The sequence below is a fragment of the Onychostoma macrolepis genome, chromosome 18, assembly GCF_012432095.1.
Source record: "Onychostoma macrolepis isolate SWU-2019 chromosome 18, ASM1243209v1, whole genome shotgun sequence".
Taxonomy (NCBI): domain Eukaryota; kingdom Metazoa; phylum Chordata; class Actinopteri; order Cypriniformes; family Cyprinidae; genus Onychostoma; species Onychostoma macrolepis.
In genome coordinates this window covers 28939624-28952870 of record NC_081172.1, presented here as the reverse complement: position 1 = coordinate 28952870, position 13247 = coordinate 28939624, and the positions used below count along the sequence as shown (strand labels likewise).

Sequence of the window (13247 nt, the reverse complement as noted above, 5' to 3'; positions counted from 1 at the left end):
CTTAATACCCAAAACCTGTTAAAAGTATTACCAGTCTATCAGCCAATTAGTTGACTGAGCAACGCAACGCCAAAGAAGGACAGAAGCAGGAGACAAAGTAATGATGATAAAAAAGGATCAGTTTATTGAATAATCTTAGTTGTGTATATTTCAATGCTCAGACTTCATCTGACTAGCACAAATCCAAAAAGCGTTATTATACCACAAGCAATGGAAAATTACTGCTTCACAAAAACAGCCCGTGACATTAAAAACCTTGTAATGGAGATATTCTCTTTATACTTGTGAAGACATCTCGTAAAACCACACAACCATAAGACTAAACAACAATGGAAAAAAATAATAATATAAATGACTGATCAATAAGTGAATCAATGATAAATGGTTAAAATGATTATTAGAAATGAATATATAATTAAATGGAATAATAAATTATTAAATGATAAATGATTATCAATGAAGGAGGAATAAATGAGTAAAAAAAGAAAGTAAAACAGCACAAATGTATGGTTGTTCTTTCAAAGCAACACACACAGGTTGCTAGTAAGATCCTTTAGATCCTTTATTGCCCCCTCTTAATCATATGAAAACATTTGATTACATAGACGGATTAAATACAAGCACACTTCCATAATCATCACCAGAAATAAACTCTGTCATCCCGCGTATCAGCATCAGTTAGTGGAATGTGTCTCTGACTGTTGTCTTACAACAGTTAACAGTGATCTGACAAAGCAAATCAGCGCTCTTATGTCTAGCATGTTCTTTTATTTTAGAGAATCAAGTTGCAAATAATATATGTTGTGCTCATTTATATGATCCATGATTAGTTAATACAGCTGGTACATGTGGAATAGACAAGACAAGACACTACAAGCAAAATATTTTCTTTTCTTTTTTTTTTTTTCATGCAATGGTCAGATTTTTGTTTTTTTCTATCAAACTAGTGGAAAGAAAAAATCTAAAATACAATATTTTATTACAGATTTTTCCTTACTCTGCCTGTAGTTTTAATTAAAATTATAATACTATGTTTAAAGGCTATGATTTTTTTTCTCCTGAACGGAGCCAAAATTATCCCCTTTAAATATAACATTTTATGGCTGAAAACTGTAAAAACTGTTGATGATTGATTTTACAAACATTTTTTCTTATTTAAATTCTGAAGGCTTTTGCAGAGGGGTTTTCTTTGTATAAGTTAAAAGTTCTAATCTGAAAGTGCCTTTTTTCTTGCTTTTGACAGTATTTTCTGATATATAGAGTGATCGAAAGAGATCCAAAATATGGCTTTATCCAGTGTTGAGACTACTGTTGACTACTACTTGGAAATGTTTGCAAATTAGTACATATTTAATCAGATAATGTCTCATTTGCATATTCATACATAGTTCAGAAAACCTGTAATACAAAACAGCTGTCTTAATTTGATATGATTAATCAAATGGGGAAGTCTATTGCTAAATCTGTACTCTTCACTTGTCATGTCTTGATTTAAGTAATACAAGTTCAGATCTGGTTTGATGAATGTAAGCCTGAGATTTTATTGCAAAGCTGCAGGTGTGTTTCATAAGAGGGTGCAAAACAGTTGTGTAGATACTTCGACTGTCTTGCTGTATTCAAGATTTTCAGCAAAATGGATTGTTTCCGCAGCTTTAAGTTCCTCAAAAACAATAATCTAAAAGATCGAAAGGAAGACAAAAAGAAAGGATTAAAAGGAAGAGACAGAATTTGTATTGATAAATACATCAATGACGGCTTTTGTCATACTTCACCAAAGTCAAATGCAGTCATTACTACCTCATTATCTCCACTCCTGAGCCAGGGAGCAGGAAGATAGAGGGCTTTCTGAGGACCAACCGACCAGTGGCGTCCAAGATTTTGCCCGTTCACAAAAACCACTCCTTTACTCCAATTCTGCCAACAATACAGAACAGAACTGTGTCTTCTGTCTTCTAAAGCTATGAGCAAACATGTCAGTCAAGGATAAAAAACAAATGTGAGAAATAAAACGGTGTAGAAATTTGCTGAATACTCACTGGCAGTTTCACAAAAGTATCCGTGGGCTGTTCCACTACCAGGGATCCTCTGAAAAACGCAGGGTAGGTGGGCTTCGTACCAACAGACGTCCATTTCTGGGCCTGCAGTCTAAGAAAAATGGAGAGATTCAATGAATATGGAGAGTTTGTTTCTTCATCAGAACACATTGGAAGAAATACAGCATTACACACTTGCTCACCAATGGATCCTCTGCAGTGAATGGGTGCCGTCAGAATGAGAGTCCAAACAGCTGATATAAACATCACAATAATCCACAAATAACGTATATAATCCACACGCTGTGAGTTTGTAATTAACAAATCCATAAATAAGATGTTTTTAACTTGAAAATGTTGCTTCCAGCTAAGATAAAAGTTCTCTATCCATAATATTGTTTTCTCCGGTGATAAAGTTGTCTTATCTGAATCAGGAGAGAAATATGATTATAAATGTTTGAGCACTGTTTACAAGTGAAAACAGTCCAAATCAGTTCTGAAAAAACCAAAAAACATTTGGGTGGATTTCGAGGAAGTGTTATCGTGGATTATGGACTCGTATATGGCCAGAAGCGAAGGTGTAAAGTTAAATGGTGGATTAACGGTGAAAATGGTGGATTTGTTTCTCACAATTGATGGACTGGAGTGGTGTGGATTATTGTGATGTTTTTATCAGCTGTTTGAACTCTTATTCTGACGGCACCCATTCACTGCAGAGGATCCACTGGTGAGTAAATTATGTAATGTTCAATTTCTCCAAATCTGTTCCAATGGGCGAGGGCGAGTAAATTGTGTTTTCTTTCAGTTTTGTCCTATGCTATTAAAACACCAGTTCTTAAATCCCAGATAAACCAGTTATGCCAGTTTGTCCTGCAGCTGAAGTTACCTGGGCCAGTATAGCACTACAGATACACAATACAGGGGAAAATGCTCAGAATGAACCTGTTTATGAAACTGCTCTTCATATCCAAACAGTGCATGGTGAATTTTTTTAGAGGTACATTGTCCAGAGTTATATCACCAACAAGCCCTGCGTGGATAAAAATAAAAATGAATGAGCATGCTGTTATGGTCACTATACTCCTGCTCATATCTATTTTTATAGTATAGTGAGATGCAATTAAACCATGTCAATATTTGATCATTTTTACTACACTGTTACTACACCTTTCTGTTGGTTGTCAAGAGCTGGACCATAGTTCACTCGTCCACAGTTCTCAACAAGCAAACTCAAGGTCCTCTCACTCTGTGAACAGAAATTAGGAAAATGCACAATAATTAATCATAAAATGTAATTAGTACAAGATTATATTAATACTTTTCAGGAAAAAGAATGTTGTAAATCTAAGACAGAAAATGTGTTCAAAAACATATTTTTTTAATTGTATTATTATTGTGCAATAAGTAGTACTCAAATCTGTTTTAGTTTGAGGTTTTTGTTTGGCATGTTTAGTTTAATTACCCTTATGTAAAACCTTAATAAACCAACAGTGCATCATACTTACCTTACTGTGAGGTATTTTAACTTTCTGTGTTCTATAGTCTAAAACACCAATGAGTTCTCTGTCAATAAACACCTTCAAAAAAAAAACAAAAAAAAACATTTGCTTCCTTAATTTGTTCTTTATTGTCATCCATAATAACCTTTGTGGAGGCCAAGACTGATGGACTTACTAGGGCTCTGTCATGAACGTGGTTCCTTGAGTTGAGATCTCCACCTGAATAAATGTCAGTCTGATAGAGTGTGTATCCGTAGGACTGACCATTGTTGTGGTTTGCAGGAAGGCTCTCCATGCTGACAGGATCATCAGCTCTGAAAAGCTATTGGATAAATGGTTTAGTCATTTTGGGAACATTTCTTGCCAAATGTGTTCTTCTCTTTCTAGTTTCTTTCTTATGCCATGAACTGCTTTCAGCATTCCCAAACCCATTATTCTTCCCTAATGTGACACATTTTCTAGTAAAAAAGGATATTTATTGATAAAAACATGTATACTGGGTTGGTTTTGATTATATGGAAGCTGAAATGTGTATGTTTGATGCACAACAACAAATGAGGTTTATTCTCACAAGTCAAGCAAGCACTGTTGAGCTTATTTACAATATTTGGTGAGCCCATGTTGATCAATGTTTACATGTGAATAAAAGACTAAATTAAATCTGTTCATCACTTCATTAGACTTGACTGTTCGATCTATACTTTTACAATGCCTTTATGAACTTTTTAAAGCTTAAAAAATGCTGGTTATGTGTACTTTCAATGGACAGACCAAAATGATGATGTAAACATTTTTAAACAAAAATCTTCATTTGTGTTCCATTTTTGGGAAAATAAAAGAAGTGAATAAAAAATGTAATAGTGGGATACACTGTTCTTACTGGTTCTGCACACTGAAGACTCTCCCATAGTGAAATATAATGAGTCACTGCCACCGGCTCATATGCTTTTCTGCTCTGCACAGCTGGCGGCTCTGGTATCGGCTCATCTGTCATAAATACAGACAGACACACATAAAGAGACAAGGACAGAGGTACAGAGAGCTTCAGCTCCGTAAATACATTCTTAAAACATCAGATTCTGTAATCAGGGACAACATTGTAGAAACATACTGCTGTAGGTGCTCAGCAGGTTCCTCAAGAGATGATACTTGGTTGTATAATCACCACTTTCAGTCAGTGGAGCATCATAATCTAAGAGAGATGCAGAGGGGACAGTGTTTAAGTGCCAGTTTTTAAACTCACCCGAAGAGTAAAAGCACACATACACTACCGCTCAAAATTTTGGGGACTGAAAGATTTTCTTTAATGTTCTTATGTTGCATTTGTTTGATCACAATGAGTAATATTGTGAAATATTATTACTTAAAATTGAAAACAACTGTTTTCTATTTTAATATATTTTGTAATGCATTCCTCTGATGCAAAGCTGAATTTTCAGCAGCCATTACTCCAATCTTCAGTGTCACATCTCACATGATCCTTCAGATATCATTCTAATATGCTGATTTGATGTCCAAGAAACATTTCTGATTATTATTAACGTTGTCAGGAGTCTTTGAATAATAAAGTTCTAGAACAAACTTTTGTATTTATAAACATTATTAATAATTCTATAATTGTCACTTTTAATCAATTAAAAGCATCCTTTCTCAATAAAAGAATGAATTTCTTTCAAAAAAAAAAAATCTTAGTGACTACAAACTTTTGAATGGTAGTATACATTGTCTCAGCGGTCATGAATATTAAAACTATTGAACCGTAGCTGCTCGTCTGTGGTTTGTAGGTTCCCAAGTCAACTGCTCCGTTCATGAATCCAAAGTTGGTTCCTCCATGAAACATGTAGAAATTGATGGAGATGCCACGATCCAGAAGCTCTCGCACTATAGAGATCATCTCTGTCATAACAGAAGAGACGTAGACACAATACATGTCAAAGCAGAGAGAACTTATCAGACGTTAGAATATATACTGACAAGGCAAATGGATTGTTTTTCATACATTCATATATATTACGGTATTGTTTCATGCAGAAAGTAAGCTTAGATACAAATTGTCCATTCTAGCTGGTCTGTCCATCTGTGTCAATGTCCACATGCTCACTTTGAGGCATGATGAGGCAGATTCTTTACCTTGTGCAGAGAAAACATGATGAGGTTCCCCCCAGACATCAAACCAGCCGGACCAATATTCCATCACCATCAGTGGCTTCTGTGGCTGCAGCAAAGAAAATGTTCAAATCTCTTTTGTGCTGTCTATATGTTGAAGACTGCATTTATGTAGTGTTCATTTTACAAACAGGTACTAGGGATTTCCTTGTTTTAAGCCATATTTCTTAATCATACTTCATCTTCAGAAAGTACAGTAGAAGAGCTGCAGGATATATAGCAGATTTAGTAGATATTTGTGCTGAAAATACAGCTGTTGGCATTGTAGTCATTTAACAAAGTAAATCGTTATATACAATTGTAAATAAGGACAAATTTGAAAACATTCTATATAAATTCTTTACTGACCTGCAATTCTGCTAAATGCTGTACATCACCGAACATCAGTTTCTGTAGGTTCACTGTCTGCAAGACTTTTAAAGGAGATGACAATCAGATATAATCTGTGGTAGAAGAACTTTACTTACCTACACTAATGTTCAAAAGTTTGAGATTATTTAAAAAATATATATTACTAATTTAATACTTTCTATTTATCAAAGAATACTAGAAAAATGTATCATCTTTTACACAACTGTTTTCAACATTGGCAATAATAAGAAATGTTTCCTGAGCACAAAATCAGCATATTAAAAATAAAAAATAAACATTATTTGATCCCCTGCTGATTTTGTACGTTTGCCCACTGACAAAGAAATGATCAGTCTCTAATTTTAATGGTAGGTTTATTTGAACAGTGAGAGACAGAACAACAACAAAAAAAAAAAAACGCATTTCAAAAAAGTTTGAGTGAAATAAGTATTTGATCCAAACGATCAATTAACAAGATTTCTGGCTCCCAGGTGTCTTTTATACAGGTAATGAGCTGAGATCTCTTAAAGGGAGTTATCCTAATCTCAGTTTGTTACCTGTATAAAAGACACCTGTCCACAGAAGCAATCAATCAATCAGATTCCAAACTCTCCACCATGGCCAAGACCAAAGAGCTGTCCAAGGATGTCAGGGACAAGATTGTAGACCTACACAAGGCTGGAATGGGCTACAAGACCATCGCCAAGCAGCTTGGTGAGAAGATGACAACGGTTGGTGCGATTATTCGCAAATGGAAGAAATCTCCCTCCGTCTGGGGCTCCATGCAAGATCTCACCTCGTGGAGTTTCAATGATCGTGAGAACAGTGAGGAATCAGCCCAGAACTACACGGGAGGATCTTGTCAATGATCTCAAGGCAGCTGGGACCATAGTCACCAAGAAAACAATTGGTAACACACTACGCCGTGAAGGACTGAAGTCCTGCAGCGCCCACAAGCTCCCCCTGCTCAAGAAAGCACATGTACAGCCCGACTGAAGTTTGCCAATGATTCAAAGGAGAACTGGGTGAAAGTGTTGTGGTCAGATGAGACCAAAATCCAGCTCTTTGGCATCAACTCAACTTGCTGTTTTGGAGGAGGAGGAATGCTGCTATGACCCCAAGAACACCATCCTCACCGTCAAACATGGAGGTGGAAACGTTATACTCTGGGGGTGTTTTTCTGCTAAAGGGACAGGACTGCACCCCATCAAAGGGACGATGGATAGGGCCATGTACTGTCAGGGCCATGGCATTGAAAATGGGTCGTGGATGGGTATTCCAGCATGACAATGACCCAAAACACACGGCCAAGGCAACAAAGGAGTGGCACAGAGAAGAAGCACATTAGGTCCTGGAGTGGCCACCAGTCTCCAGACCTTAATCCCATAGAAAATCTGTGGAGGGAGCTGAAGGTTCGAGTTGCCAAACGTCAGCCTCGAAACCTTAATGACTTGGAGAGGATCAGCAAAGAGGAGTGGGACAAAATCCCTCCTGAGATGTGTGCAAACCTGGTGGCCAACTACAAGAAACGTCTGACCTCTGTGATCGCCAACAAGGGTTTTGCCACCGAGTACTAAGTCATGTTTTGTCAAGGGGTCAAATACTTATTTCACTCATTAAAATGCAGATTTTTCTTGTTATTCTGTCTCTCACTGTTCAAATAAACCTACCATTAAAATTATAGACTGATCATTTCTTTGTCAGTGGGCAAACATACAAAATCAGCAGGGGATCAAATACATTTTTTTCCCCACTGTAAATATATTAACATTTCTGAAGAATTATGCGACTCAAGACTGAAGTAACGGCTGCTAAGAATAAATTACATTTTAAAATATATTAAATTAGAAAACAGTTATTCTAAATTGTAATATTTCACACTATTACAGTTTTTACTGTATTTTTGATCAAATAATGCAGCCTTAGCCAGCAGAAGAGACTTCTTACAAAAACATTTTTGAACAGTAGTGTAAACAATTAAATTATTTCACTTGTGCAAAATACTGCTGAGTTAGTATCATATTATTAACAAGCAGTGGGGACACTAAATAAATGAATGCTACTGTACCTCCATCCACCCCTCCACACTTCAACCCATCATGGTTGTCTGATGTGAGGAGAAACTCTGAGACTCCCCGGGACAGTAAAGCCTGTTGATTTTGAGAACAAACTCTGCAGGTATAAGAGAACTGGCTCACCATAACGCAGAGTAAATGATAATGATTTAATTTCATTCCATACCTCTTTGATGAATGACATGTATTGCTCATCCTTTGCATATGAACCATATTCATTCTCTACTTGAACAGCAATAATAGGGCCTCCATTCTTATACTGCAGGGAGAGCAGTGGAGACAAATTCAAGACCAAAACCAACCAAATAAAAACTAAAACAACACAAAACAAAAATAACACACATCTGACCTGGAGGGGTGTGACTCTCGGAATGAGTTTATCAAAGTATGAGTTCACAGCACTTGTGAAACCAGAGTAGGTCGTTCTTAATTTCATTTTCTTATCCTGCAGCAGCCAGCTGATTAAAAAAAGGTAAGAAAAATATATATAAAATAATGTATGTTTTATTTAAATGTTTTATTAAGATTAAAGATTAAAGAAAACAAGCAAATATACATTTTCAATATCAGGTGAAACACTAACCTTGGTAGGCCACCCAAATCCCACTCGGCACATATGTACGGCCCCGGACGCAGAATCACCCAAAGGCCTAATTCCCCTGCTAGACGAATGTATGCCCTTAAAGCATGCAAAGATTTCGATAGATTAATAAACACATTTGTTAAAATGGAATGTGATATGAAATGTTTATTCTTGAGGCAAACTTCACTGTGGTTCATACACTAGTCATACACTGAAAACAGTAATATTTTGAAAAAGAACTGTTTTCTGGATCATGTGACACTGAAGACTAGAGTAATGGCAGATAAAAATTCAACTGTCATCAAATCACATCTTAAAATATATTTTAAAAAAATTGTTCTTTTAAAATCGTAATAATATTTCACAATACCACTGTTTTACTGTATTTTTGATCAAGTAAATGCATCCTTGGTGAGCATAGAAGACTTCTTTTAAAACCGTTAATTAAGTTAATTATTTCAAACTTTTGACCGTTAGTGTGATTGTGGGGTTTTAAAAACCCAGAAAGAAAAAAAAAAAACTTATATTGAAGGAAGAATCCACCTCACATACAACTTACAAGCCATATGTGACCCTGGACTACAAAACCAGTCATAAGTGTCAATTTTTCGAAATTGAGATTTGTACATTGTCTGAAAGCTGAATAAATAAGCTTTCCATTGATTCCATTTGTTATGATCGGACAATATTTGGCTGAGATACAACTATTTGAAAATCTGGAATCTGAGGGTGCAAAAAAATCAAAATGCTGAGAAAATTGCCTTTAAAGTTTTCCAAATGAACTTCTTAGCAATGCATATTACTAATCAAAAATGAAGTTTTGATATGTTTACAGTAGGAAATTTACAAAATATCTTCATGGAACATGATCTTTACTTAATGTCCTAATGATTTTCTGGCATAAAAGAAAAATCAATAATTTTGACCTATACAATGTATTTTTGGCTATTGCTATAAATATATCCCAGCGACTTAAGACTGGTTTTGTGGTCCAGGGTCACATATACGAAAACCAATATATAACAGATTGATTTGGTACAGTAATCACCCAGAACACAGGCGACACCTCTAGTATCTCTAAGATGCATTTTTCCTCTTCTTATAGTTCAGAAATATCACTAATAAATTTCATATAAAAAATAAACAAACAAACAAACATGACTTACTCAAGATCCAGCTCCTCCTGAAAAAGATAAACTCCTCTTTCTGGTTCATGAAGATTCCATGGCACGTACCTGACAGACAAAACATGAATGACGAACATGACTCTTCAAGAAGATTCTGAGGAGAAAAGAAAAAAATGTCCTTAAATCTGTCGTGGTCTTACATGGTGAGAGTATTGAGACCACAGGCCTTGAGTTTGAGCAGCCGGTCTCTCCAGTACGCCCTGGGGACCCGAAAGTAATGGATGGAACCTCCGAGGATCCGAAATGGGGCTCCATCTAAAGTGAAGTGGGTGGAGTCTGCCCTCAGTCCCTGTCTCTCTGACATTCTCTGAAAGAACCACACTATTAAAAAAAGTAAATGATTTAAAACGCAGTAAATATGCTCACACTTGGATTTAATCTGTATAAATATATAAAGAAGTGTGCTTAATTGTAGTGAATGTACACTTAATAAACATGCAGATAATATAATATCAGTAAAATAAAAGGCTGTTTAAGTGTATAAAGAGAGCGCACATTTATGACTACGTTTAACATTCTTAAGTACACACTTAAGTGCACTTTGTAATAACGCCAAATTAGCATTTATTTTAAACAACACTTTAAACCTCATGTTTAATAATCTTTTGTAAGACTTTGAAGTACACTTATTTTGATGTGTTAACTAACATAGCAAAGCACATGTAAAGTACTTGATTATAATTTTAACAGTAGTGTTAAATTTATTTTAAATGTGCAATGTGCATCATTACAAACGTGCATTTACAAATGTATTTAAAAACATGGCATACAATTTTAAGTAGGAATACATATATTTTAGTTGCCATAAGTGTTTGTCAGTACATTTGGCACTTTAACCACATTTAAAAGACAATACAATTATGAAATTACAAATATGTATTTAAATGAGTCAAAAAAAAAACACTTTTGATTTTAATGAACTGCATATAGTTTAAACTTACACTATAATGCATATTCATTTAATAGTAAATAACATGTCCAAAAGCATTACATTCCATTTACATTTAAATACATTATTTTAAAAGTGTATTGTTTCTATAACAAGTACTTTTTAAAATGATGTTAAAGTGTACTTCTTTTTCACAAGGGTTAGTAATAGTAGTAAACTGAGCAAATTGAATACAATGTATCAAATGGGCCTAATTCAAAATAGCATACACTACACATAAAAACAAATATGTATAAATAATATATTAGCCTTATTATTGATTCTTACCTGCAACACTATTACACTGGCAGTTGTTCAGAGAGGAGCACTAATCGAAGCTGTGCCACTGTACCAGCTGGGTCAAAGGGAATCAATGAAGCAAAGTCCAGAATACACTGATACAAAGAGAACAAGGCAGGCTTTGTTTTGAGGAGCAAATCAACATATAGATGGCTGTTGTTGTGGTTTGGGGTGGATGACTAAATAGAAGAATAGTTATACTATATCTTATTATCCATGTGATTCTTTTATTTTATAAAATATATGTTGTTGGGTTTTTTTTAGCGTAATTTAATTATTTTAATCTATTCTTTAAGGAAAAATAGCTTTTGCTACATTGACCACATACTGCCACCATGTGGTGTAAACCATTCCATACAAACAAACACCATTCAACTTTCACAGTTCCAGTTCTTTAACAAACAAAACAAATATTAACGTTATTTGTTTGCCTAAAATGCATCAATTCCCTTATTTTGACAACAGCAACATCACGACAAATAACATCACTCATAATTCTCAATTTGACTTCATGCAGTCACTAGAACTGTAAATCATTTACAACTTCTGCCTGTTCTTCTGCAGACATACAGAAACTGTTTCGATTGGTCTTAATTTGCTAATGTGGATAGAACAAACTCAAAAAAGCAAATAAGAGTTACAAGGAAGGTACGTCCACTTATACATTCATATGAATATTGGCCTAAATATAGGAAAAAGTGCATAGCATGGACACTTCGTGTATCGACTACCCTTGAATCGTCTTGACAAGCTGTCCTCGATGTCTTGACGTTACTTTTAAAACAGGAAGTCGGGGCGGGACATAACGAAAGGATCAACTCTTTTTAAATAACCACTAATCTTTATACCTTACATTTTATTTCTGCGCCGTAAAAATACATCACTCACTTTAACATTAGCCTGTCTTATTTGAGTCAGCTGCTCCAGCTCCACTGCTTCCAGCTCCCAGTCTGTGTTGTTGAGCGACATCTACTGACACTACAGCTAGATAATATGACGATTACTAGCCTACATAAAAAGTATTGATTATATTTCATATATTTGATTGTCTTTTTTTCTTTGTACAGTATTTGTTCACAGAAAAAGAAAGATAGGCGTAAATTATAGAACTTATGATATTGTTAAAAGTTTATGCTCGCTTTTATTTAAGTTGTGAAAGTTTAAGAGGGTTTAGGCCTGTCAGTTGAGAAAAAAAAAAAAAAAATTATATATATATATATATATATATATATATATATATATATATATATTTTTTTTTTTTTTTTTTTTTAAATTAGGACAGAAAAGTTTAATAATTTGGTTCCAAGTTATTTGGTAAAATATTTTGATATGTTAGAGATCAGCATACTTCACTATGTACAATATTTGCCCATAAATCTTGGTGTGGAAAAATATTTTTATAGCCTATACAATTGCATGGAATAAATTACCAGTGTTATTAAAACCCTCTATGGTATGCATTATATTCTATCCATGAACCATTTTTCAAATAAGTTTTCATTACATGATATTGCTCCAATTATGCAAATCAAAACAAATTTTTGAAAGAAAGATTTTTTTTTTTTGGGAGGGGGGTGTATTTAGGAAAACATTATACATTTGACAAAATATGATATAATTGAAGACTGTAACTGTGTGTAGATAACCAGGTCCTATAATGATTGGATCATTGGATCACAAATCAAGACAACTTACCGCGAGTATCCTGATAACGGCGATGATTGATGATGATGATATAATTCGCTGTGAAATTCATAAACATAAATTGACAAATGTAAACATAAAGTGACATATAAAGTGACAAATTTGCACCCCTGTAAAAAGATAAAATCATATTTTTTTTCTGCAAACTCCACCAGATTCTAGTTCTGCATCTCCCCAAGTATCACTGTGGTATCACCAAGTATCACTGTATCACATGTTGCTTTACAGTATCATTTTTTAATAATTGCATATTGGTGGAAAACAATTTGATTTTATCCTTTTATTCCCTTTTAAAATATGTCTTTACAGTGAGGTAGTAAATAGACCCCAAAATGAGTTTGGTAGGCCTATGCAATTATTAAAAAATGAAGCAACATGAAAATCACCTCAGTGGTACTTGGGGAGATGCAGAACAAGAATC

General features: G+C 34.6%; 1 protein-coding gene across 4 annotated transcripts; it reads right to left on the bottom strand.

Annotated features, from left to right (window-relative positions):
* Positions 1 to 121: 121 nt before the first annotated feature.
* Positions 122 to 12115, bottom strand: glb1l2 (galactosidase beta 1 like 2). 4 transcript variants are annotated; one of them, XM_058752238.1, is made up of 20 exons: positions 12011 to 12115; positions 11111 to 11217; positions 10035 to 10215; positions 9874 to 9942; positions 8708 to 8803; positions 8474 to 8582; positions 8291 to 8383; positions 8118 to 8199; positions 6047 to 6111; positions 5663 to 5747; positions 5291 to 5428; positions 4644 to 4724; positions 4413 to 4519; positions 3708 to 3854; positions 3539 to 3610; positions 3201 to 3279; positions 2976 to 3063; positions 2037 to 2145; positions 1798 to 1914; positions 122 to 1675 (listed from the first exon to the last, which is right to left on the bottom strand). In XM_058752238.1, exons 3-20 carry the CDS (start codon positions 10196 to 10198, stop codon positions 1565 to 1567), a joined length of 1812 nt encoding a protein of 603 aa, XP_058608221.1. In that variant the 5' UTR covers positions 10199 to 10215; positions 11111 to 11217; positions 12011 to 12115; the 3' UTR covers positions 122 to 1564. The 4 variants fall into 4 exon arrangements, with proteins under 4 accessions (XP_058608221.1, XP_058608220.1, XP_058608222.1 ...); XM_058752237.1 differs by having other exon boundaries at positions 10035 to 10201; XM_058752239.1 differs by lacking the exon at positions 12011 to 12115 and adding an exon at positions 11854 to 11887 and having other exon boundaries at positions 10035 to 10201.
* Positions 12116 to 13247: the final 1132 nt, after the last annotated feature.